General features: G+C 44.8%; 1 protein-coding gene across 1 annotated transcript in view; it reads left to right on the top strand.

Annotated features, from left to right (window-relative positions):
• The first annotated feature begins 10,882 nt into the window (after positions 1–10,882).
• Positions 10,883–27,310, top strand: part of UFM1 (ubiquitin fold modifier 1) — a 41,552-nt gene continuing 25,124 nt past the window's right edge. Inside the window, exon 1 of the mRNA XM_088460138.1 lies at positions 10,883–11,233. Within this exon, the coding sequence (XP_088316264.1) occupies positions 11,232–11,233 (2 nt within the window). The 5' untranslated portion in view covers positions 10,883–11,231. The remainder of the gene's footprint in view (positions 11,234–27,310) is intronic.

The raw sequence follows: 27,310 nt of genomic DNA, 5'->3' as shown, positions 1-27,310 counted from the left end.
AGACAGGATTGCATAGAGGTTTTAAAAGGGTATCGATAGACCTGGTCTAACAAAGATTGGAAGTGTGTGTGTACGGTGACACAATCCTGTTAGCACATTGTTTCAGCAAACATATATCTGAGATCTGCTCTAAATTGGACAGGTGTGTAGGCATATAGTGATGATGAATAATTTGCTTTATCCATTGTTTCTAAATTATAAACTGTATATAAAATGGAGGGAGGTGTCTGAAAATGTAAAGACCACGGGCCTTAAGTTGTTATCTAGTCCTTACCTTACGAAGTTATTCAGATTCGATTCCTAAAGATGATTTTGTAGGTTAGGACCTTATTGAAGATGTAATCCAAAGTCCTTTTTGGTAGTTGTTATCCAAAGTTGCTTAATAAAAGCAGGAATAACTCAGTATCAATGTAGGACAAAATGTCACCACAAAATGGCTGCCAGTAGCTGGGCATTCTTTATATAGGGCTTTGATCTGTATTGTGACATCACAATGCATGCAGGCAGCAGCTGGAGATGACTAGCTTAGATCAGCTCTGGGCTTACCTTCCACATTTATATAACATGATTAGAATTAACAACAGGAGCAATAATTAGTTTTGATCATTATCTTTTTAATTTGAATTTGCACATATTTGTAGGTATTACTCATTCGCTGTAATTTTTTTAGATTTAGGTATTTGTTATAGCATATAATATATTTATATAAAGACCCCCCCCCTCTTCTTTCCTTCCCAGCTCATCCAAATACATAACATTGTGTATGGGGGAGGTATTTGTGTTTCTTATGTTGGAGGTATTTGTGTTTCTATATTTGTATCTTTTATATTTACTTTTTAAAGTAATTATAAAATTGGGAAATTATTTGCAGTTTATTATGAACTAGTCATCAAATCTGTCTGTTGTACTGCAGGTTGCAAATGTGCAATTGAGGTGCTTTTGCTCTGTAATAATTCTCTACATGTTATCAGTTACCTATACATACCCCCTCCCCTCTTCTAAATGCTGTAATATATCTATAAAACGTGACCTGTGTGGGGTCCTGAGGACCGAGTTTGAGAATCACTGCCCTATTGCATACTTTTGGCTGCAGTATTGCTTGTATGGCCAGCAATAGACTACAAGCAATCTCTCCATAAGTATATGTATGTGACCAATTGGAAGGAACAAACCACCATATATCCAGGGGGAAGTGAAGATAAAAGACACCTCTGGACAAAGCAAATCATTATGGGCATGATATAATACCACACACGGTCTGCATATACATTACCCTGCATCAGCATTCATTTATTTTATTGAAATACCACACTATGAGGCGCTTCTTTCTCACCTTTTGTTTTACATAATCTTTGAGGGACCTTACAACAACGGTCTCATTGGAGAAAATCGAAAGCTGCCACCGTGAACACGGGAGTGTTGAGTGAAATAAATCTATAAGGATTAATCATTGGACATACAGCATTAACTACTGGTGTAGCGCTTTTATTAGTACATTTTCTTGATATATATCTATATATATATATATATATATATATATTTAATTTGCCACTCTACACTTTTTGTCATCCTTTTATGCCATTATAGCTTATACAGTCAGGTGCATAAATATTGGGACATTGACAGAATTTTCATATTTTGGCCTCTATTCACCACCACAATGGCTTTGAAATGAAACAAACAAGATGTGATTTAACTGCAGACTTTCAGATTTAATTTGAGGGTAATTACATCCAAAGCAGGTGAACGGTGTAGGAATTACAACGGTTTCTATATGTGCCTCCCACTTTTTAAGGGGCCAAAAGTAATGGGACTATCAACTCAAAAGCTATTTCATGGACAGGTGTGGGCTATTCCCTCATTATTTCATTATCAATTAAGCAGCTAAAAGGTCTGGAGTTGAATAGAGTGGTGAATTGAATTGTGGTGGTGAATAGAGGCCAAAATATGAAAATTCTGTCAATGTCCCAATATTTATGCACCTGACTGTATTTTAGTTTTATTTTGGCTTGGTCCAATCTGCCAAGCAACACCATATTTTATTTTTAATTTGGGCCTGGTTCTCACCCTATCTCCCTCATTCCCCTAATACAGTATGTTTTTGTATTTGTGTCTGCACCTCTATTTTCACTTCTCCTATGTACTTTTTTAATTTGGGCCTGGTTTTCTTTTACCTCATTCACATTTCTATATATTTTCTTAATTCAATTTTTCAAAAGAGCAAAGGTGCTTAATTTCATGGAGGACTAACTTGGTGTTATCAACTTTTCTCCCAATTCATTCTTCCAATTCATCCCTGTGAATGGCACCTGGTCTGCCAAAGATTGGAAGTGTGTGTGTACGGTAACACTATCCTTTTAGCACATTGTTTCAGCAAACCTATATCTGAGATCTGCTGCTAAATTGGACAGGTGTGTAGGCCTATTTTGGGTGTTGAATCTGTGTCTAGGTTTCCAGTAGAATTGTGTCAACAGTCTGTTCTGGAGTAAGATCGCCAGAGGATTGGATAAGTGTGTACCTATCTTAGTTATGCAGCATCACATTAGATGAATCATTTGCTTTATTCATTGTTTCTAAATTAAAAACTGCAGATAATATGGAGGGAGGTATCTGAAAAGTTAAGGACAACAGGCCTTAAGTTTTTATCTAGTTCTTACCTTACGAAGTTATTCAGATTCGATTCCTAAAGATGATGTTGTTGGTTAGGACCTTATTGGAAGATGTAATCCAAAGTCCTTTTTGGTAGTTGTTATCCAAAGTGCTTAATAAAAGCAGGATCTAGTCAGAGAGTATCAATGTAGGACAAAATGTCACTACAAAATGTCTACCAGTAGCTGGGAAATCTTTACATAGGGCTTTGATCTATATTGTGACATCACAATGCATGCAGGCAGCAGCTGGAGATGACTGTAGCTTAGATCAGCTCTGGGCCTACCTGCCACATTTATATAACATGATTAGAATTGACAAAAGGAGCAATGATTCCTTTTGATAGTTTTCTTTTTAATTTGAATTTGCACATATTTGTAGGTATTACTCATTCGCTGTAATTATTTTTGAGTTATGTATTTTTTATAGCATATAATATATTTATATAAAGCTTCCCCCGTCCCCTTCTTTTATTCTAATCTTCTAACCCCAGCTCATCTAAATACATAACATTGTGTATAGGGGAGGTATTTCTGTTTCTTATGGGGGAGGTATTTGTGTTTAACCCTAAGTCCCCCCGGGTGCCCTAAATCTAACCCTCCCCCCTGCTGCTGTCCGCTCACGGCGCCTGTCGTCGGAAAAATGATAGACGTCTACATTTAGACGCCTGTCATTTAACCCTCCCCGGGATAAAGCAATCGGGAAGCCGGCTGTCGGGCTTACGTCAGCCGGTTTCCCAATTGAATACCTTTTGGCTCCAGTTTTGCTTTTACATGTAAAGCCCACAATCTCAGTTTTAAGCTCACCCGGTTTATGCGGTATATGTTAATTTCAGTCCAAGAGCAATGTCTTTTGAAATCTGCTCTTACCGCTCCCGATGCTCAGGCTTTGATCACTGGGTGTCAGGTACCGATAGCACATGGCACCGTCACTCCACTGAGAGAGGAATTATATCCATTTATACGGATCTCTGGCTGGTATAGCAGCATGCAGGGTACTGGAGTTCTCCGGCTGGTGGACCAGCGGCAGATGTGAATATAATATGGAGCAGCTGCACATCGGTGCAATAATCCCTGGTCCTTTATGTGTTTCTCTGCCATGTAGGGTGGTGGTTTCTTCAGAAGGAAGGTGCTTTTCCTCTGAAATAATTCTCTACATGTTATCAGTTACATCTACAGATCCCACCCCCCTTCTAAATGCGGTAATATATGTATATATATTGTAAAACGTCAAGATTAGGGGTCCTTCTCCTGGGGTAGATGGACTCCCTCTTCACACACACGGCAGCCAGAAAAATAGTACACCAGTCCGGGGGCTCATACTAACTGGTCGGTACCAGTCTTTATTGTGCAACGCAAAGGAAAACAAAACATAAAATTAAAAGCTAGCCCGTCTGGGCGCTAACTAGACAAGAGGTTCCCTCTCTACAGAAATAGTGGGGCCTATACTGCCTCCACCATCAACACAAGCATATGCACAAGACTTACAGGTAGTTTTCACCAAGTGTCTCTGAGCCAGCCAGTCTGCTTGCTCTCCCAGGTATGAGACACTAGCTTACAATCACACAAAGCCTATATCAGCCAGTTCCAGGTGCAGACCCTAACAAGCCTACTAACAGGCCAAAAAAGGCCAAAACCTGGAGTGGCCTGTGGATGGAGCCCTCCATCTCCTCACCCCCAAGACCCAAACCGGGTTTTCAAAAAGCCGACACTCAAATCTGCTTCACTGCAGACTTTTCTCCTGGGGTTTTTTAGAACACATAGGTCAAAAACCTAGGACAAATGAATCTACCACTGACCACTTTACCACTGCAACTATCACAATATATATCTTTCATTTGCCGCTTTGCACTTTTTGTAATTCTTTTACTCCATTATAGCCTATATTTTAGTTTTATTTCAGCTTGGTACAATCTGCCTAATATCACTATATACTTTTTTTTAAATTTGGGGCTGGTACTCTCCCTATCTCCCTCATCCCCTAATATGTTTTTGTATTTGTGTCTGTACCTCTATACCCATTTCCCCTATGTATTTTTTCCATTTGGGCCTGGTTTTCTTTTACCTCATTCACATTTTATATATATTTTCTTTGCTCTAATTCAATTTTTCAAAGGAGCAAAGGTGTTAAATTTCATGGACTAACTTGGTGTTATCAATTTTTCTCTCAATTCATCCCTGTGTTATCAACTTTTCTCCCAATTCATTCTTCCAATTCATCCCTGCGAATGGCACCTGGTCTGCCAAAGATTGGAAGTGTTTGTGTACGGTAATACAATCCTTTTAGCACATTGTTTCAGAAAACATATATCTGAGATCTACTGCTAAATTGGACAGGTGTGTAGGCCTATTTTGGGTGTTGAATCTGTGTCTAGGTCTCCAGTAGAATTGTGTCAACAGTCTGCTCTGGAGTAGGATCGCCAGAGGATTGGACAAGTGTGTACCCATCGTAGTTATGCAGCTCACAAATGGTTTTCTTCTACCTCAATCACATTTTCTATATATTTTCTTAACTCTAATTCAATTTATCAAAAGAGCAAAGGTGTTCAATTTCATGGAGGACTAACTTGGTGTTATCAATTTTTCTCTCAATTCATCCTTGTGTTATCAACTTTTCTTCCAATTCATCCCTGTGAGTGGCACCTGGTCTGCCAAAGATTGGAAGATGGTGTACAGTAACACAATTCTTTTAGCAGATTGTTTCAGCAAACATATATCTGAGATCTGCTGCTAAATTGGACAGGTGTGTCGGCATATTTTTGGTGTTGAATCCAGTAGAATTGTGTCAACAGTCTGCTCTGGAGTTGCATCGCCTGAGAATTTGATAAGTGTGTACCCATCTTAGTTATGCAGCATCACATTAGATGAATAATTTCCTTTATTCATTGTTACTAAATTAAAAACTGCAGATAATATGGAGGGAGGTGTCTGAAAAGATAAGGACAACAGGTCCAAAGTTATCTAGTTCTTACCTTAAGAAGTTATTCAGATTTGATTCCTAAAGATGATTTTGATGGTTAGGATCTTATTGGAAGATGTAATCAAAAGTCCTTTTTGGTAGTTGTTATCCAAAGTTCCTTAATAAAAGCAGGAACTACTCAGGGAGTAGCAATGTAGGACAAAATGTCACTACAAAATGTCTGCCAGTAGCTCGGCATTCTTTACATTTGATCTGCATTGTGACCAGGGGCGTATCTACCCATTGGCCAGGATGGCACTCGCCAGGGGCGCCGGCCGGGGGGGGGGGCGCCATCCGGTGGTGCCGCCCGTGGACAAGGGGTAGATGTTTAGGGCCCCTTCTGCTCCCCACCACCACCCAGCCCCCACAGCCCACACAGATACTTAACGTGTGGCTGCGGCAGGCTCCTCTGTAAGAGCAGCAATACTGTGCGCGTGACTTCATGACGTCACGCGCGCCTTGTGTAAAAAAAACTTTATGAATCATTTGCTCGTACCACTGGCAGCCGCTGGCAATCACCAGCGGCTGCCAGTGGTACGAGCAAATGATTCATAACAGTTTTTTTTACACAAGGCGGTGGGTTAGGTTTAGGCGTTGGGGAAGGGGGGGTTAGGTTTAAGCACTTAGTGGGGGGTTATGGTAAGGCACTAATGAGGTAGGTTAGAGTTAGGCACCCCTAAAGGAGGGTTGGGGGGGTTAGGTTAGTTAGTACTTACCTTTAGCGGTCGGGATCTTCATTGGTTGCGGGCTTGCGGCATCGGGAATTGAACCGGCGGCATTTCATACCGATCCCACTGGACAACCAGGATGCCGGGCAGCTGTGGGGAATGCTGGGCCTTATTTTACTTTCAACCCAGGACACCGGCTCCCGTGCAACTCTGCAGCTGCCGGGAATCAGTGATCAAGGGGGCTGGTCTCTCTGGCTTGCTATGATTAGTGCAGATCCCTTTTATAAGGCAGCCAGCCCTGCACACCAATGCTGGTTATAGCTTTTGTTCTTGTGTAAGCCTCTGGCCTGTATCCTGAATCCTGTGTCTCTCCTGCGTGTGCCTTGCCTGGCCTGTGTATCTGGAGGCCCAGTCAGATTGGAACCTGAACCCTGTCTCTACACTCGTGAGCTATTTGTATATTTGTAGCCTCTGTTTTTCTTTAGTGAATTACCACCTGCAAGCTATTTTGTATCCTGCTCCAAAGTGTTTATCAGCTCTGCAGTTGTATATCATTGCAAGCTACCTCTGCTATTTCAATGATTGTCCACCTCTGCCATTTTACCATCTACTGTCAATATATTACCAACCCTGCTCTGTAGTTATCCTGTAGGTGCTTCGGCATCTATTACCTATTTTACCTGAATATTGCCAAACATCCTGTGATCACCAGAGTATTATATAATCTCCTACTGTCCTGTGTTTTAAGACCTGGCAGCATCCTAAGTACAGGTGAGTGTACTCTACGCTAAGGGAACAACAGGCAGCTGTTAAAGACAGAAGAACCCTGTAGCGAGGCTCTAGGGATCTTACACAAATAATCTGGTGTTTCATAACAGGTCTTACCATGTAACATGGGTGCATGCCTAGCTATTTACATACCATGGTGAATTGTGACAAACACCACAACATTCCTGGCAACGAGTGACGTGCGGTGAGGTCAAGGGCTGGGGAGGCACACATGGAGATGGGTCTGAGTGCTGGGAGCCTGTCTCACTGTAACTCTCCCCTCACTACACTAAGGGCCTGATTCAGAGCCGGACGCTATTTGCGCTCGCTCGTCCAGAAAAAGGGGCTGGCTATTTAAATTAACCGTTCACTCTTTGCGGCCTGTTCACGCCTCTATGTCTGAACGAGTGAACAAAACATGCAAACGTAATTTTGAAAAAACCGCCCCCTGGCCGCTCGCATCATACGTCATGTCCGCTGTATATTAGATTAATCTAGTACATCGGACGGCGTATGAACTGCTCGCTATTCTTGTGGTTGGTTTTTCCTACCACAATCATGCGAGCAGTTCTAACTATAAAACAACCAAGTGACGTGGTCAATGACGCTGCTTTAGTAATTATGCACACCCTTAAAACGCCCGTTTTGACCTTTAGGCACGCCTGCGTTCTGATCTCCACTCCCCTTTTTCAAGCACCTTCCCGTTTCCCCCCACATATGCCTCATTCTGTCACTCAAAATAGCAGGCATTCGCTATTTAGCGAGCACACGAGTTTCGGCCGCACTGACTGGTTCGCGCATGCGTATTAAAATCCGTACGCATGCGCAGTTGTGCGACCATCGGTCGGAACGAACGAGTGGCCGCTTACGAGCGGCTCTGAATCAGGCCCTAAGCTTGATTGTTCATTGATTCTCCTACCTGCATCACTGTGTCTTTTCTGTGTCCAACAAGCTTGCTAAAGGATCCTGCACAAAATTAACTTATTAACATAATACACATATGATAACCAACATGTTAAGTATATAGGGTCAAATTCCTTTGTATCAAAAGTGGTTGGAGTAAAAGAAGAATAAATACAAACAAGGTTCTGTCTCACAGAGATAAGACAGGGAAGAGAAACTCCTTTGGGGGGGCACTCGTACTTAAATAATATCAAAAACATAACTTTTTATTTACACATAAAATATGAAAGGGTGACACACAATATAGTGTACACATACCACATAAATTATCCAATAAACCACATCCAAGGTGTCCATCAGTGCTCAAGGCACACACACACACACACACACACACCCCATACTCAGAGGAATGCCTCTATTAGCTCTCTTTCTGTGCAGCTTACTGCCTGTGGTGTGGACCGCCACCAGCTCTGCAAGCAGTGTCTGACTATACAGAAGCTAGGCTAATCTGTTGCTGCCTCATCTCTCATCTCCCTACAGTCCCAGGGAGCTCCACAAAGCTAGTGAGTGTTAACTATAAAAATGATTACAATAAACAAAAAAGATGTTTAGAAGTTATAAATATCTTCTTTGTATTAATCTAATAATTTTTATCTCATATCTCAGGAGTATGACAAGGGAGGATCTGCCTCCCCTGCCTACCCTAAGTGCACATCACTGCTGGCAACAGTTCTGCCTGTTGGATAGGTGGACAGTCTCCTCAAATTCAGATAGCTCAAGGTATGAAATTGGGTCTCCCTAAAAGTTTAGGATGACACGTGAAGATGCCATTTCTGAGCTGGTGCTAAATACAAGTCCTTTCGCCAAGTGAAAATAGATGTGTGCCTTACCACCTGACACAGAACACCAATAAGGAGGCACCCTCCCCATAAATTCATCACATATCAATAACTTCTCTTCTCTAAAAAAAAATTGGTTTCTGTATTACTGCTCTGTAAAACATTGTATTTTGTTTGAACTTATCCACCCTGACCCTGTCCATTTTCCACCCTCTAGCTATGCAATTTTCTGCACTTTGCACTTTCGAGGAACACAGTGGGGCCAGACCTGATTTTGGGCTGCATAGTTTCCTTTTTGAATTTCATATCCTGTAGCCTACCAGATAATGTGGAACTTTTTGGACAGTAAGATTGCATCTGTTCTTCAAGATATTAACTCTGGAAATTGTACTGCAAGTAGCAACTATTCAGTTAATGTTATACCAAAATGTTATATATATATATATATATATATATATATATCTATATATGTATATATATAGAGATTTTTTTATTGAACATCGATACTACTATCTTCCTATCATGCCATATACAGTTATCACCACTTAAAAGTCTTGTAGGGGTATTCAGTATGGGTGCGATAACATAATTTTTTGCGTTACTATCGCACTTTTTAAAGTTTTTGCGTTAATATCACTTGTTTTACTTTTACACCCTATTCAATTTCAAAGACTTATCGCAGTTTTGACAAGTCTTTGATAAAAAAATGGTGGTAACTTTTCACCATTGAATAGGTGTCGAAAAAAAGTGCAGAATTGGGGTTTAGGGGTGCAGGCTTAAAAAAAATAGCCTGCACCCATGAGATTGACATTTAAAAAAGAACTGTGTCAAAAAAAGTAAAAAAAAAAAATAGGGACACCCCAAAAAATTAATTTAAAAATTGGGGTGCAAAAAATAAAAATGGGAAAAAATTGTTAAACAATAGGGAAATAGGTTCAGGGCTATTTTGCAAGTATGCGGCAGGTGTTTTCTACAATAGATTTATAGCGGCAGGTGCACAAATGCAGAATTTAAAAAAAATTACTTTAGGGACACCAAAATATGCTAGTACCCATTTTCATGTACCCCAAATTTGATGGGACCACTTAAAAAAACGAAAAAAATAACCTAAGTGCTCTTCTGCATCACTTCTTCAATGTCGGGGAAAAAAGCACCTGCTGCGGCTATTTAAATCCCCGACTTTCAATTAAAGGCTAAAACGGGGGTACCCATAGTGTTCCCCCATGTTTTTACAACTTTAGGGGGGTCTTACAATTATATTAAGGAAAAATTCGTAACTTTACGCAAATCCAACTTCGGAGTTTCCCATTTTCGTTAATTTGATATTGAATACGGGGATAAGCGAGGGCGCGCAGCAGACTTAACGCAGAAAAAAACTCCGATATGAAACGTTAACTTCGGCAGTGAAGTTAACGTTTCATATTGAATACCCCTCTAGGTGTAAATAGGGTTGCTGCTATTTCCTATGTGGCTAAAGGACCTCTGTGACGTATCCACCACGTGACCGCTGCAGGAGGCTGGACCGCTCCTGCGTTACCATCCACTAGGGCACAGAGGGTGAATAAATAATTGTGGCGAGCGCAGCGAGCCACCGTGCCCAAAGCGTGGCCAGCGTAGCGAGCCCGCGAGGGGACACTCTTGGTCCCCCGTTAGCATCCCCGCCCCTCCCCCTTTTAGGCCGGGTCACGTGGGTGTGATGTCACAGGTACAGTCTAGTCTAGACCTAACCGTGTAAATAGGATCTTCAACCTTTGGCCCTCCAGCTGCTGTGGAACTACAGATCCCAGGATGCCCTGCCACAGTTTTAGCATGCTATCACAACGGTGGCAGGGCATGCTGGGATGTGTAGTTCCACAGCAGCTGGCGAGCAAAAAGTTGAAGACCCTCTGCATTATTGCAGTATGATAATAGAAAATCAGCTAGATAGCTATATCGACATTAGCAGAGTAAGTGAAATATAATAATTGTAAGTGGCAGCATCACTGCATTAATTTGTGAGAAGTTGAGAACACAAAGTAACAATATCAATAAACGTAACAGTTACCAAGACTTAAAACACTTTTGCCCTTACTTAAGATGGCTATCGGAGGTCAGATCACTGAGTGACTCACAATCCTATGAACACGTAATAACACTTCAAGACCATTAAGGAGGACACCAGTAGCCGCCTGTATGCGCATAGATACTATATGCCAGGTTTTTAGGTTGATAGAACGGCATTGCTTTTTAGCACGAGTTGATATATTTGAATAATATATTTACACGGCTACCTATATTTGTCGCTAATACAGTTTTTGCAGTGTTCTTGCACAGGCATTGCTGAGGGCAGCTCTTTAGCACATCCCTTTGGTGACGTTCTTCCCGGTGTGGCTGCTGCTGCTGCCAGTTCTCTGGGTTCAGTGATTGGCAACTTGGGCGGAGGAGCTCGCAGTCTGCTACGTGCAAGATGTAAGTAGCATCTGGGTAAAATGATATATCTCTTGTTGTGCGAGACTGAGTTGGTCTGATGTCTGAATGAGTGACTACTTCTATAATAAATCCTCACACATCTCTCGGTTAGGCATGTTCCTGGATCATATTATTACTAGATGCTCTGGAAAGCTCAGAAAGGTAAAGTATCACTCGTCAGAAATTAAAATGACCTCGACTGGAGTCTGTAGTATTCTGGTGGTGGCCATACGCTTTGGCTACACAGCTGTGATGGAACACTGCAAGTCCCAGCATACCCAGTCAGCCAATGCTAGTGAGTCACAGGGTGCCTACCTGCGGCTTAGAGACTTAAGTTTTTCAGCTAAAATAACAATGGGGTAGATGGAATTATAGAATCAGTTTTGTAAGGGATGAATTGCAGGCGATGTACCATTGTGATGGCGTTGTAAGGCCAACAACCGCAAACTATATATCGCCCCTAAACCGCACATTTTAGTTCGTTTTTTGTGCATCTTAAAAGAAGAAATTTAGGATAGGACAATGAGTACGCACTACATGGGGCCAGATTCAATTATAAGTGAAAAGTGCTGTTTATAAAAAAGTTTCAGCGGATTCTGACTTTCCGCCTGTCTTTAAAGTATCTGCATATTCAATTCCAGGACGATTTTGCCTAAGCGGAAAGTCAATGCATTGTAATAGGCGGAAAAGTATCTCCTATGAATAGCAGGTGAAAAAAAGTGCTAAATTGTTATTTTGGGGTGCAAACGTGGGGAAACGACTCAGAACCCTAGGGACAGCCCCCCCAAAGGACAAATCAACCAAAAAAAATACCCCAGAACACCCCAAAAAAGTACTTTCTTTTTGGGGGCGAACAAGTAAAACGTAGGGGGACAACTATAAAAACTAGCGGAATAGACTTCTTGGGGTGCTGTAAGGAGGGGCCAAGTGTTTTTGAGATTGCAGGTGCATGTTTGTGGGTGGTTTTTCAAATTTTTATTAAAAGTTCACTGTACAGACATAAATATATGCTTGCATCCATTTTCAAGTACCCCAAATTTGACTGGGCTACTTATTTTCACAAAAAAAGACTGCTTTATGCCATTCTTCACCACTTTTGCAAAGACGCTAATAAGAAGCAATTTAAACTACTTAAGTACCCAAACACTTTTATTAGGGCTATTTGTACACATGTACATTGATTCCTTATGTTAGTGCATCTTTTTTTGGGGTACAGACTGATTTCCCCACTTCTGACAGTACTTTTTGCCAGTTCCACATTCGCCTGTTTAGGAATTGAATATGGAGAAAAGCGTGGACGTGCGCGTAAAGTTTTCACCTCAAACAGGCGAAGGAGGCGGAAAGTCGGACAGACTAAACTTTTCCGACTTTTCGCCTCTAATTGAATACGGGCCATGGTCAGCATCACATTTAATTGTATTGCCCCCTAAGTATCAGAAACCTTGTGTGATGTAGGTTATTACGGGAGGAAAACCCTGCTTATTTTTCTCTGCATCTCTTTGCTTATATTAGCACGCAAAGTTCTGATGTTCTGTTGACTTGGTGAACTATGTGGACCGGGATTCAGTCACATGGTCGACATGGTTCATCATGTCCACATCCTCAGAATGTTGACATGTGCACAGTGTCAACATCTGAAATGTCAGCATGCCTATAATACCGACGGTTAGGAATAGGCGCCGCCAGGGGGGTTGGAGGGAGGTTAGGGTTAGGCACTACGGGGAGGGTTAGGAGTAGGGGTGAAATCTCGCCTAAACCGCAGCTCCGTCAGTGGTCTGCACCGGAAGTGGAAGCCAGCACCCAGAAAACACGCAGCAGCCGCCGAGACAAGGTAAGTGGGCACTGGCCAACCAGAGATGTTAGGTCAACATTCTGTCATGTCATCTAAGCATGACGACATTGCAACCATGTCGCCATAATCATGTTGACCTTATGCATGTCTCCATGATAACTGTCGACTTTAAATACCACACCCGAGTGTACAGATGTGTACATAGGTGTGATACACCTATCCTTTTTACATAGCAACCATTCAACTTTAAGGTAGCATTTATCAAGTACATTCTATAAAATATAGGTAGAAACTGGTTGCTATGGGTTACTTGTCCACTCTTTTCACTGCTTGGTCCATCTCCCTCTATGTACTGTATTTAGGAATAGTATTGTTTTGTCTCAAAGGAATTGGTATAAATTAGCAGATTAAGCATAATGATGCGTGGCACAAGTCACTCGTGTCATTTGCCTTTTTACACCGATTGAGTACTTTCACCTGAATTTTGCCTCCATATTAGCTAACAGTATTCTAAGTATCTAGGGTAAGTATTTTTGTAGTAAAACAATTGGCATAAAGTAGCAGATTAAGACACATATTTGAAGACAGTCGCATGGCGCGGCTAAAGTCTGTGGTGCACCAAACAGGGCTATTTGGCATGATTTGAAAATATGTGTATGTGGACACTATGGAAGCCAATCCCGGGTCGTGGTTTCAATCCCAGGATTCGGGAGGTCAATGGGGCGGGGCGGCCAGCGTGGGGCACGCAGCGTGACCTCTGACGTCACACTGCCCACAGCTTGGGGCTGGTACAGCCGGACAGCGTCTGAGCGAGTGCTGCAGGTGTTTAGCGCTGCCCAGCATTAATAAAAACAAAAACTAAACAGCGCATGCGATCACTAGTCCCGTAATCCCAGGATTGGAAGCTCCAATCCCAGAATTCAAATCCCGCCGAGTTTAGGACAAAATACCGGGATCCCGCCAGTCCCGATCCTGGAATTGGACACATTTGTAGTTGGGGAAAATCAGGTTATTCGGTTAATTGAACATGCATTAAGCTATTAATGCAAGTGGGGTTTGTTTTATTTAATTTTAGAATACAGTTTGTTTTTTTTGGCTAATATAACATCAGATTATATTTTTTGTTCCCGTAGATCATATTAGAATAATCTAAAATGTTCTCCTTGTCCGCAACTTGTCGTCAAAGAGCAGCACAGCCTGGGTATAACTCTGATTGGATCTGTAGTGGACAGATTTAGCAGTATTACCTTATTGTTTCCCTTGCTTAATATCAACCTCCTTACTGTAGATCAGTATTTCCCAAACCCAGACCTCATGGAACCCAAACAGTGCATGTTTTCCACATCATCTAGTTGGAGCATAGGTGTATTAATTGACTGACACAATAGATCTACAGGTGGTACTAATTATTTCTGAGGATACCTTGAAAACATGCATTATTAGGGTTCCATGAAGACAGAGATTGAGAAACGCTGCCCAACTAAACAAAAAAAAAGTGTTTAGTTGCCAAGGAGATTTCAAATTTAGGGTAATTTGGGGTTGATGAACTCAAAAATTAAAGTTGTGTTTTCGTATTGGCTCTAGTTCTTGAGATAATGGATACACCGAAGTGATAGAGGACGTAGCCATAACACGTGCATATGGGAATCTATCGTAACATTCTACAAGGTGAGACATGCCAATATTCTAGGTGTTTACTCTACGAACATTGTAAACTACCTCCTCTCTGTATATTAGTGATAGGCCACCCAGTTAGCGTTCCCGCCAGGCTGCTTTAGCGGGGCGCCCTGGCCTATTTCTAAAGGGCAAAAAGCACCCTGACCTCATGCGCGGTGCCCCGCTGAAAAAGCCTGCAGGTGCCATCCCCATCCGCATGTAAAACTGCGGTGTAGCGCTCACCGCCGGTGAATGGATGTCGGGTGCATGCGCCCAGCATCCATTCACACTGACAGCAGTGCTTGGGAGCAGCCCGGCAAGTCTGTAAGTGCCAGGCACGCCCCCAAGAGTGACAAGGCCATGCCCCCTTTTTGTGTCCTTTCTCTAGGTCCGGCGCACCTAGATTGAACACTACAGTTGTTTGTTTTGATTGCGTTAGTGCATGTTGGAATTCTCCGCTGTGCCTGTGCTAAAACGTCCACTTTTGGATACTTCTCACTATATTTTGCCTCCAACATAAAACGAATAGGGAATCTGCTCGCTATTTTTTGTGCTGATTTGCAGATAAAATAAGCACATAATAATGGCTTCTTTTTCTAGAATATAATTGTCACCCCTGTACAGTTGGGACAGCCTATTACAGACTGAATTGGTATTGTTAATGAGAACTCCTGTTATTAATGCACTAGTAACCAATGACATTACTGAGCCACCCTGTGTTACATAGGACAAAAGAAACAGGTGCACTACTAATACATAGGTGCTGACAAGTGTTATAGCAGCAGACAACAGAAGGGGACCCTGCTAATTCCCTTAAAAAACGAATCAGGAATAGAAGAATGTCTCTACGCTTATAATAACACTAAAAATATATAATTAATGTATTAATAGATGTCAACCAAATAAAAATGTATTAAACTACATATAAAATGAATAAAAATAATTGGCTGCAATCAAAACTAACACTTATAGGCACAGTACGGTGAAGGAAACGTTCTTCTAAAATGGTCGCTGAATATGACAACTACAAATGAACACAATAAGGCACAGTTATTTTCCAACAGTTGCCACTAGTGGATTTAATTAAGCTTTTGCAATATTGTGGAAAAAAATGTAACCTGATCAGATGAGACAATTAAGACTAATTCGCCGTATTAATTCTAAATTCGATAGAGATTCCTTACATCAGTAGTGACAGCGATAGTCCATATATTGACACTGTCCTTTATTAAATAAATCAGGAAGGGTCTCTAGGCTTCCATAGTACTAGTTTAGAGATCTTCCTCAGCAGTCTCCTGTGTAAACTGTCGTAGCGCTATTATGCTGACGGGAAGCTCCAATGTATAACAAAAAGCCTGCTCAATGGAAGTAATGCAGTGCAAGTACTAACCGGCATTGGATCCCAGATGAACACGTGTTAAACAGCTGGTAATTGTTGTCCCATTCAGATAACTTGAAATGCAGTCAATAAAAAGAAATAGAAAATCCCCTGTGCTCCTCACAGGAAGGTACAGCTTGAAAAATGTGATAATCACCAATCATTTAAAGAAGCGCTCCTCCACTCAGGTACAGTCTATAAACTCACCGCTTGTGCATAATAAATTAAAGACGAATCAGTTCGTACTGCACAAAGGGCCTGATTCAGACGAGTCGATGGTCCCCCACTGCGCACGCCGGCTCCGGCATGCGTGAGACCCGGCCAGCGACAGGCGCTGTCGCTACGGGTCTCGCACCAAAGCGGGGCAGCTATCGATTGTGATTGACAGCTTGCCCCGTTTTAGAGGCGGGCAGGGGGGGGTAGCTGGCCAAAAGGAGACGTTACCGAAGGAACGCCTGCCGTTTGGGGGCGGCCCCACTGACATCACGAGTGATGTCGGTGGGTGAGCTTCCGGCTCTATTAGAGCCAAAAGCTCACTGGGGCTTGCGGGAACGAGACCCTACCACAAGGGTCTCGTCGAAAGCCGCGATGGTCGTGACCATCGCGACCATCACCTGGCCGCTCGCTAAAGCTGTGGGTGGTCACCCACAGCTTAGCGAGCGGCCAGGAGGCCATCTTTGAAAACAAAAAAAACAGGGACACCCTAAATCAAAGCGAGCGCTCTCAAAGAGCGTCCGGCTCTGAATCAGGCCCAAAGTTCCAAAAATAGTCCATATGACGGAAGGTAGTCTCCTCCAATGCAAGGTGTCCCTCTTATATTGGACAGCACAGACTGTGTAATGGTTAGCATTACTGCCTCACAGCACTGAGGTCGTGGATTCAATTCCCACCACGGCCCTAACTGTGTTGAGTTTGCATCTTCTCCCTGTGTTTGCGTGGGTTTCCTCCGGGTATTCCGGTTTCCTGCCACACTCCAAAAATATAACCCTAGCGTGTATGTGTGAGCATGTGGTAGTGAATATAGATTGTAAGCTCCACTGGGGCAGGGACTGATGTGAATGGACAAATACTCTCTGTAAAGCGCTGCGGAATATGTGTGCACTATATAAATAACTAATAAATAAATAATATTTCCAGGGTATTCTTCAATACTTATAAATAAATTAGATACCATAGCATAATCTCATCACATTTATTTGTGGATCAAACAAGGGCATACAAATGAATACATACATGTGATTAAAGGGAATTAAAACTATAGGTAAAGTGGCCTTTTGAGAAAGGCACAATGACTCGCATAAGGGTTGGTCCTGCTACCCATGGAGCAATATCGCCTTCCTTCTGGTAATATCCCAGCATCCTCTGTGGCAGCAGCTCCTCCAGAATACACTAATGTGTTTCAAGTCATCATCAAAGTGCTTTGATAAAGACTGTGATGAGTGATGTGATGGGATTATGCTATGGTTACATGTATGTTCCCTTTTCTGATTCATTTGGAGGTGCTGTGAAACTAATTTATTGTTGAAGTATACCTTGGAAATATAAGGAGAACACCTTGCATTGGAGGAGACTACTTCCATCATAAGGACTATTCTCGGAACTTTGTGCAGTACGAACTAGTTGGTCTTTTATTTATTGTGCACAAACAGTGAGTTTATAGACTGTACCTGATTGGAGGAGTGCTTGATACGTGTTCTTTCTTGAAATGCAGTCAGCTTGCCAGCAAAAAGACCTTGTTGCCGTTACAGTCCAGGTTTTAAGGATGTCCATACTTGAGCACAGGTGACTTAATTAGTACCTCAGTCAATTTGATTTAACCATCTGGGCTCAAGCATGGATATTCTCCAAACCTGGACTATAATGGTGGAGTTTGGGAACCTCTGCACTAGTGGCAACAATTTGAGAATTAATGTGCCTTATTGTGTTTTGTATTTGTCCTATTCAGTAACCATTTAGAAGAACTTTTCTATCAGTGTAATACGCTTATGTGTTATTTGTGACCGCAGTCAATTATTTTTATCTTGTATATTGCTTAGTAATTTTTTTTGTGACAGCTATTGGGATATTTATTATATATTTTGTAGTGTTATTATAAGCACGGACGCTTCTAACCCTGTGTTATATCACTGGTTCTTTGTGAATGCTTAAAAATGTGGTGCAGCCCATGCAATGACTGCCTCCACTGTGTGTAGATTACTGGTACAGATGTAGCAGGCATAAAATATCTTTAATATTCCACATTGTTTCGCTATTAAGAAATGCATTGCATCAGATGTTTCCCTAATACTGAAATTTCTTATAACTTTGTGCTGCCAGACTTTGAGAGAATTCTTCTAGCATTGTCAGATTAATAAAAAAGTAAGAATCAATACTGTGAATCAAATTACTTAGTTCATATCCCATCTTAAACTGTATGAAACGGCAGAATCTATTGTCTCGGCAGAGGTAACTGTGAGTCAGTGGGAGAGAGCTGGAAGTGTTTGATGGTTACTTCTGCTCAGACTACAAATGCTGTACTGAATAATTAAAAAAATATCAATTGGCACAGCCCTCTCATGAATTCATCTGCCAGCCAGTGAATGTCGGCCTGGGCTTGTTTCTACAGGTTGGGTACGGGATGCCGGCGCTCAGGATCCCAGCGGTCAGAATCCCGACAAGGTTAGGATACCGACACCTGTTGATAAGTATCCTAACCCTATCCCCCTAGTGCCTAACCCTAGCCCTACCACTTACCGTCAGGATTCTGGCGCCCGGTTTCTGACTGGTATTGGGCTTCCGGTGCTGGCATGCTGAGAGCCGACAGCCAGGGATTTAAACTACATCGGCCAGGGCAATTGACACGATTAGATCCCCCTAGACATGCAATCTTGCCACCTCATTGGGTTCAGTATAGAGAACAGGGGTCCTTTAAAACTCCTGACCCTTAGAACAAAAGAGTAAAACATTTTTTAATGAATTATAATTAAAAAAACACTCTAAACCACTTTTTCTACTTCAGGGTCCATAGGGTATCCACAGGATACCTTGGGGTATAGGTGATGACGTCAGGCATCGGGCACCATAGAGTTAAGCTTTTCAGCCTCCCAGGATGCACTAGGTCCCCCTCCTATACCCCGCCACCGAGCCAAGGCACCTCAGTTTAGTTTGGTGCCCGGCCGGAGTCGGGTGCACCTGTCGGAGTGGGGGCTAGAAGCTATGCAGCTGTGGCTGCACATCTGGATGTACAGCATGGACAGTCAGTCCTGACGTCCATGCTGTCTTCCCTACACCCCGCCGGTACCGATCCGGGGATGCTGGTGAGCATCTGGGGTCACAGCTAGATGTTCCGGACCATGGCCGGATTCAAGGTGGACAAAGGTAAGCAGCGGGGTCCCGCGGTGGGTCCCCGCTGATCACATGGTCCTAAGTCCCCAGGCAGGGGGCTCCCTGGGGACTGGCTGCAGCGTGGAGCCAGGCGACCAACCTGCGCTTCCACTACCCCCTGGGACAGCGGACCGCAGCAGAGCGGTAGCGCTGCGGCGTCCCAGGGGTTAAATGCATGCCAGGGGAGCGCGCCTTCCCTGTCTCACAGCCGGCGCCTCCCCCGCTGCACACAGCCCTCTCTGCACGCTGCCGACTGGTCCTGTGGCAGCGCTCCTCCCCCAGGCCAGCCTCCTCTCTGCTCCTCGGCGGCCATCTTCTCTGAAACGCATGGTGAACGCTGCTGGAAGCCTGGACGGAAGCATCGTGGTCTGGGTCCCCCCGCATACCTCTCCTCCGCTGTGGTCAGGTCTGTGTATACAGCGCTGTGTCCTACCAGGCCCTGTGTCTGTGTAGTTGAGTGATCAGCGCTGTTAGTGCAGGAATTGATATTTCTTTGCATTGTATGTGACTGTGCTAGCGCTGCTGCCTGTAACTTTTCTTCTAACTGTCAGCTTTATTACTGTCCCTGTTCTTTCTGCTAAGCCCTTGCGGTGCGGTGCTGCAGGGTGGTCTCTCGCCTATTTAATATATAATTGGTGAGAGGGGTCACATACGTGGTGCTATCATGTCTGAAAGTGATTTTCCTCTCCAGCTACAGTGTACTACGTGTAAAGTACCGTTAGCGGAGGGGGAGGGTAGCTCGGAGGGCCTCTGCCGGCAGTGTTTGTCCATGGCGCGGCCTCTTACGGTTACAGCACCAGTACAGGATTTCGCTCAGGCGCTTACAGCCTTAGTGGGCCAGTTAGCTCCGCAGCCCGCGTTTACACCGATGGGTTTGTCCCAGCAGTCAGTGGTGTCGTCACCCATGCAGGGTTTCCCACGACAATTGGTGGTACCCCACAGTCTCCCTATTTCCCCGCTCCCGGTTTCTCAGGAGCCGGCGTGGGTTAACTCCCTGACGAGTTCTGTACAGCACTTGTCGGATGTGTTACAAGGGGAGTCTGTGATGCGGCCACATAAACGGCCGGTGGCGTCTCTGTCGGCTCCTTCTGAGGATGACGAGGGGACGTCTAATGATGGGGAGATTCTGGATCCTTATGATCAGGAACCTCTCCATACTAAGGACGCTGATGCTAAGTCCAAAGTACATATTCCTGGACTTATTCGGGCGGTCCGCACAGCCTTGGTGATTGAGGACGAAGTTCCCCCAGCGGCTAAATCTAAGTATGCCTTTTTCAAGGATGTGAAGGGCGATGCCACAGTCTTTCCTCTTTCGGGTCAGTTAGTGGACCATTTAGAGGAGGCGTGGAAACAGCCTGGCAAAAGATACCAGCTGCAGAGGCGCCTGGCGGTGGCTTATACGTTCGGGGATAATTATTTTGCAGGTGGATTCTCACGTGACCCGTCTTGTCCGTAGTGCCACATTGCCGATGCCATCCATGTCCTCCCTTAAGGATGCTACGGACCGCAAGGTGGAGATCTGCCTGAAGTCCGCTTATTCCCTTGCGGGGGGGGCAGCACCGCCGGCTATGGCCATTTGCTGAGTTGCCAGAGCGATGGAGCGCTGGGCGGATTCATTAGAGGCATCTTTTGATTCCGACTGTCCAGCCGAACAGGCGGAGTTGATTGGTAATCTCTGTGATTCGGCCACTTATATCAACGAGGCGGCCTTAGACATTAGTACTCTGGTGTCTAGAATTTCTTCAGCAGCGGTGGCTGCTCGTCGCACCTTGTGGCTGCGATCCTGGAAGGCGGACGCAGATTCCAAAAAGGGTCTGGAGGCGTTGCCATTTACCGGAGAAGTTCTCTTCACGCTGGCGGCAGCCAAATCGGCTTGTCTCCCGTCGGCCGCTGCTCCTTCTGGTCCTGGACCATCGTCCTTTCGGTCATCTAGGGCCCAGGGCAGGCCCAAACCACAGTCGTTTCCTCGACAGGCTGGCCCTAAGAAATCGGCCAAGCCCCGGAAGCAGGCATGGAGTACCAGACGTCCGGCCCCCAAGCCAGATGACAAGCCTGCGGCCTGACGGTCCGGGCCTCCTTTTGGGGGATCCCAAAGTGGGAGGCCGCCTGCTGCAATTCGCCCAGTGTTGGTCGGTCACTATGACAGACACTTGGGTTCTCGAGGTGGTCTCCCACGGGTACGCTCTCTCCTTCCGGCACAGACCCCCGGCTCGATTCTTCACCACGGGTCTACCATCAGACCGGAACAAGGCTACGGAGCTGCGGAAGGTATTGCACACTATGCTCCAGGCTGGAGTTATAGTGCCTGTTCCATTCTCCCAGAGGGGCCAGGGTTTCTATTCAAATCTTTTTTTGGTACAGAAACCCAATGGGTCATATCGTCCGATTCTCAACCTCAAAGCTCTCAACAGGTCTTTGCGGGTTCCGAAGTTTCGGATGGAGACCCTACGGTCCATCATTCTGGCACTGGAACCTGGGGACTACATGGTGTCATTGGACATACAGGACGCTTACCTGCATGTCCCTATACTTTTGCGCCATCAACAGTTCCTCAGGTTTGCAATCTGCAGCGACCACTTCCAGTTTCGGGCGTTACCTTTTGACCTGGCGACAGCAGCACGTGTTTTCACCAAGGTGATGGCGGTCATGGCGGCTTCTCTGCGGCTGCAGGGAGTCCGCATGTTGCCGTTCTTGGACAACCTTTTATTGGTGGCAGGATCTCCAGAGCTCCTTCTACGCCACTTGGACCTGACCATTGCGCTACTGCAACGGCACGGCTGGTTAATCAACTGGCAGAAGTCCACTCTAATCCCGTCTTGGAGGATTCAGCACCTCGGAGCCTTATTGGACTCGGAACAGCAGAGGATCTTCGTGACGGAGGAAAAGATCTCTGCTTTACAGTCGAGAGTGTGCAGTTGTCTGCTCAGCCGCCGGGTGTCTCTACACTCGGTGATTAGGTTACTGGGCTCCATGGTGTCGGTGTTCGACATGGTGGAATATGCCCAGTTTCACTCCAGACCTCTGCAGCACCTGATCCTGTCCAAGTGGAACGGGCTGCCTCAGTCTCTGAAGTCCCAGACGATTGTGCTCACCCCGGAGGTTCGCCTGTCCCTTGCCTGGTGGCTACAGACGACCCATCTCAGCGGGGGACGTCCGTTCTGGGTTCCAAATTGGGTCCTGTTGACAACGGACGCCAGTCTTCGGGGCTGGAGAGCAGTTTCAGGTCCACACTTGTTCCAGGGCAGGTGGACGCCGACAGAAGCGGAGCTTCCAATCAATATCTTGGAACTCCGTGCGGTCTTCAATGCTCTCCAGCAGGCACATCGGGTTCTCCAGGGTCGTCCGGTACAGGTCCAGTCGGACAACGCTACCACCGTGGCCTACATAAACAGGCAAGGAGGAACCCGAAGTCGGGTGGCTCTCGTGGAGGTCTCTCAGATCCTGGTATGGGCGGAGCGCAATCTTCCGGCCATATCAGCGGTCTTCATCCCGGGAGTGCTAAATTGGGAGGCGGACTTTCTAAGTCGCCAGGACGTTCATCCAGGGGAATGGTCCCTGCACCCGGACGTTTTTCAACTGCTGGTGGACAGATGGGGTCTTCCAGAGATCGACCTCATGGCGTCCCGGCACAACAACAAGTTGCCGGTGTACGGGTCTCGCACAAGAGACAAAGGGGCGTCTTTGGTGGATGCTCTGTCCGTCCGGTGGACGTTCCGGTTCGCATACCTGTTCCCTCCGGTCTCCCTTCTTCCACGGGTAATCCGGAAATTCAAACAGAAAGGAGGGACGCTCCTGTTGATAGCTCCCGCGTGGCCCAGGCGGCACTCGTTCTCAGACCTTCAGGGTCTGTCTGTGGACAGTCCTCTGCGGTTGCCGCTACGACCGGACCTTCTGTCTCACGGTCCTTGTCTTCACCCGGACCTGACTCGGCTGTCTTTGACGGCGTGGCTGTTGAGACGGCCATGCTGAGGTCCCGGGGGTTTTCCAGCTTTGTGGTGCGTACCATGTTGCGAGCTCAAAAACCGTCTTCCGCGAGGATATACAGTGGATCTTAAATGGTTAACAGCTAAGACTGTTTTCCTTCTGGCCATTGCTTCGGCCAGACGTGTTTCTGAGTTAGGGGCTCTTTCTTGTAGACCCCCTTTCTTGGTTTTTCATGGGAACAGGGCAGTGCTCCGCACTCGGCCCGAGTTTCTTCCCAAAGTTGTTTCCCAGTTTCATGTTAATGAGGAAATCGTTGTTCCGGCCTTTAACTCACCGGGTCTTTCCGTGGGTGAGGCCTCTTTGGATGTTGTGCGGGCCTTAAGGACTTATGTTGACCGCACTTCTTCGTTTAGGAAGTCGGACGCTTTGTTTGTCCTCTATGGCTTCCGTAAAAAGGGTTGGCCTGCCTCAAAGCAAACTTTGGCAGCCTGGATCCGTATGGCTATTTCTGAAGCTTATCTTCATGAAGGCCTACCGGTTCCTCCTTCTCTGAAGGCTCATTCCACTAGGTCTGTGGGTCCTTCGTGGGCAGCTCGACGTGGTGCCTCTGCAGTTCAGATCTGCAAGGCTGCTACGTGGTCCTCTGTCCATACCTTCGTGAGGTATTACAGGTTTGACACCTTCGCCTCTCAGGATGCTTCCTTCGGGCGGCGGATTCTCCTTTCTGCACAGAAGCGTCCCCACCCTTAAAGGATACTGCTTTGGGACATCCCCAAGGTATCCTGTGGATACCCTATGGACCCTGAAGTAGAAAATATGAGATATGGTAAGAACTTACCCTTGTTATCTCTATTTCTACGAAGTCCATAGGGTTCCACAGGACTCCCGCCCTGTCGCACCTGTGCTGCAGATGGGCTTTGCTCTGGTCACCGGTTTTTCCGTCTCCCTCTGGTGAGAATGTGATTCTTGTGTGTGTCCAGATCTTTTTTTCTCTCTCTTCCTTCTCCTCCGGCCTATGGCTTGGTAACTAACTGAGGTGCCTTGGCTCGGGGGCGGGGTATAGGAGGGGGACCTAGTGCATCCTGGGAGGCTGAAAAGCTTAACTCTATGGTGCCCGATGACTGACGTCACACCTATACCCCAAGGTATCCTGTGGAACCCTATGGACTTCGTAGAAATAGAGATAACAAGGGTAAGTTCTTACCATATCTCATATTATTAAACACTAGCTGGAATACCAGGCGTTGCTCGTTTTGAAGCATAGGCCTTCAAGTACAACTGCAGCTTTCATTTTTTTCATTGGAGAGCATGGCATATGAAAATGTGCTTGGAGGAATTTAGTAACTGTCAGTGCAGGTGCAGTGTGACAGTTGATCCTCCGACTCACTGCTCTTCCGTTGGATCTCTGCCTGCCCCCCACTGGTACATATCAGCCTGTGCCTTCAGATTAGTGCAGTTTTAGGCACTGGAAGACATCCTGAGCAACTTTTCTTAAATCAAAATTTCAAATTGCAGACTCCAATGCCTACTTGGTGGGCACCATGTAGACCTCCATGGCCCTGACAAACTTCAAACATAGGCAAAAATCTAATCCTGGTCATATTACACCACCATGCCAAATTTGGTGGAGCTAGGTACAAAACTCTTGCCGTGCATAAAGGACAAACAGACATACACACTTTCTCACTTGTTATATAGATCAAATGAATTCTTCTTCTATAGTCTAGGGCATTGATTCAATAAAACAGATCAGAGCACGATTTCAGTGTACTCTTACCTGTAAATGCCTGTCAGAAGCAATCTAAAGTCATAGAAAAGCATTGGAACCATTTTCCGTCTCATCTTGCCTAGTCATGGTGATTGCAGCTGACAACACCACCTACACCATACCACAGGACTGCCTGATTTGGCCATCTGAAGTGATACCATCAGAATAGAGGGTAATTTCAATGTAAATTGAACAATACACTGAACCCTCAGCAGGCGCACTCATAATCCAGCTCTCAAAGAAACATCATCAGCAGTAGGGCCAGAGGACACTGTGGCTCAGCATCCACAAACTGCTGAATATTTGTAGTTAAGCTTTGAAATAAAATAAAAAACAAAACTAATATAACACAAATCAAAGCAGATCCTCTATGTAACAATATATTATGAAATAACTAATACTAGTGTTGACCCTAATTTTCAGAAAAAGACCAGCACACAATTTATGTGGGCAATTCATAGTGAAGTTGCTCACCTGAATGCAAGGATTCTGTCAACGGAGAGGTATATACAAGTCTGGGTAACAGACATAATTTGGTACACTACTATCAGGCCAAGTTAATGGTTAAGTAGGTGCAGATCCATGTAACAGGCATAGTTTGGAACACATGTAGCAGGCCAGGTATTTAGGTACAGGTAATGTGGTTGGAAGAGTAAGCATGGTTAGCAAGAGCATGGTGCAGGCTGTCCTGTAAGTGACATCGCTAAGCAATGAGTGCTTGGTGAAGGTACCTTATATGGCACTGTACTGGGGATGGGGACCCGAACCCGGATATAATCCCCTCTGCTCCTGCGCACCAGTCGCCCTGCATGATCTATAGCATTGCCGATACTTAACACAAGGCTAGCAGAAGGGAGAAGAAGAGTTTTTATGGAATTGCAGGTTTCGTAGACATCAAAAAGATTCTGGAACTAGACTCCAGTAGTTTTAGATAGTAACCCCACAACCTTACGCACCTAGGTATATACATACATAGAGCAAACCCCTCCCCCCTTTCTGGTGGCAAATATGAAGTATGATTCTGACCGTTCTTTTAAAGCAGCAATAATTTAAAGGGCAAAACCAGGTTGGCTGGTTTTGCCATCTAAATTGTTGCTGCTTTTAAAAAAGATGGGCAGCCCTGCCAGAATCTCGCTGGTGACTGTATCTAGCAGGCTATTACTTTTCCCCCTTGGTGTACCTTCCATCCCTGACATACAAAAGAGATTTGCTATCTACACTAATTGCTTCTATCAATATCAAACCTGGACATTTCTTCAGCAATATGGAAGCCAATATACAGATGTGTCCTCATACATCTAGCCTCAATACACCACGCAGTGCAATTTGTCTGGCGTGTGTAACCCGTCTGGTCCAGTGCAACTCTACTAGCGCTGGGCGTCTTCTTTTGCTGTAAATCCATTTAAGTCACAATATTATGCCACTCGGATGCACCAGGAGACTGTGCTGATTAATGTGATATGTGACCTTGTATATCTGGGTGCTCCTGAGTCTGTATATGAAGCACAACAGAACTTGGAATGAAAAAAGTTGCGGACGCTACATTGTATGACTTTATATACAGATTCAGGTATTCAATCTCACACAGATATACAATACAAGTGTCACATATCACATTAATCGGCACAGTCTGCTGGTGCGTCCTAGTCACATCTTCTGCAAAAAAGACAACCAGCGCTAGCAGAACCTCACGGAACCTGGCGTTCAGAGAGGAGCTTATTATGCGCGACTGCAGCAACGATATTTGTGGACACGTCTGTATCTAGCAGGCCTCGGCCACATTTGAGTCTCTATAACTTAGATGCACATTCTCCAGAGGATAATTATCCACTATACTGTGCCCTCTACTTTCTCCAGCCATCTCCAATATCACCATGTAGTCAAATGGGTAACTAACTTTAGTTAGGTAGTTACCTAAAGCTAGTTATAGTTAGTTAAACTGAAACTTTAGATGGGGATGAATGGGAGGACATTTTTGCAAAACATTGTTAGCTGCTTCATCTGCATCGGGATCAAAGAATATTCATATATACTATTCAACCAATTAGTCCCGTATCTCTCCCGCCTACCCCTTTCTGTGTCACTCCTGTTCGTCTTCCCCTCCCTTTAAAGAATGTAAGCTCTTTCGAGCAGGGCCCTTTACCCTCTTGTGCTTCTCCCTACTGTAATTTAATTTAGCTCTTACTCCCCACTAGG

The sequence above is a fragment of the Taudactylus pleione genome, unplaced genomic scaffold (assembly GCF_031769625.1).
Source record: "Taudactylus pleione unplaced genomic scaffold, aTauple2 ptg000043l, whole genome shotgun sequence".
Lineage (NCBI taxonomy): Eukaryota > Metazoa > Chordata > Amphibia > Anura > Myobatrachidae > Taudactylus > Taudactylus pleione.
Note: the sequence above shows the minus strand (reverse complement) of the source record. Positions and strands in the feature narration are given on the sequence as shown.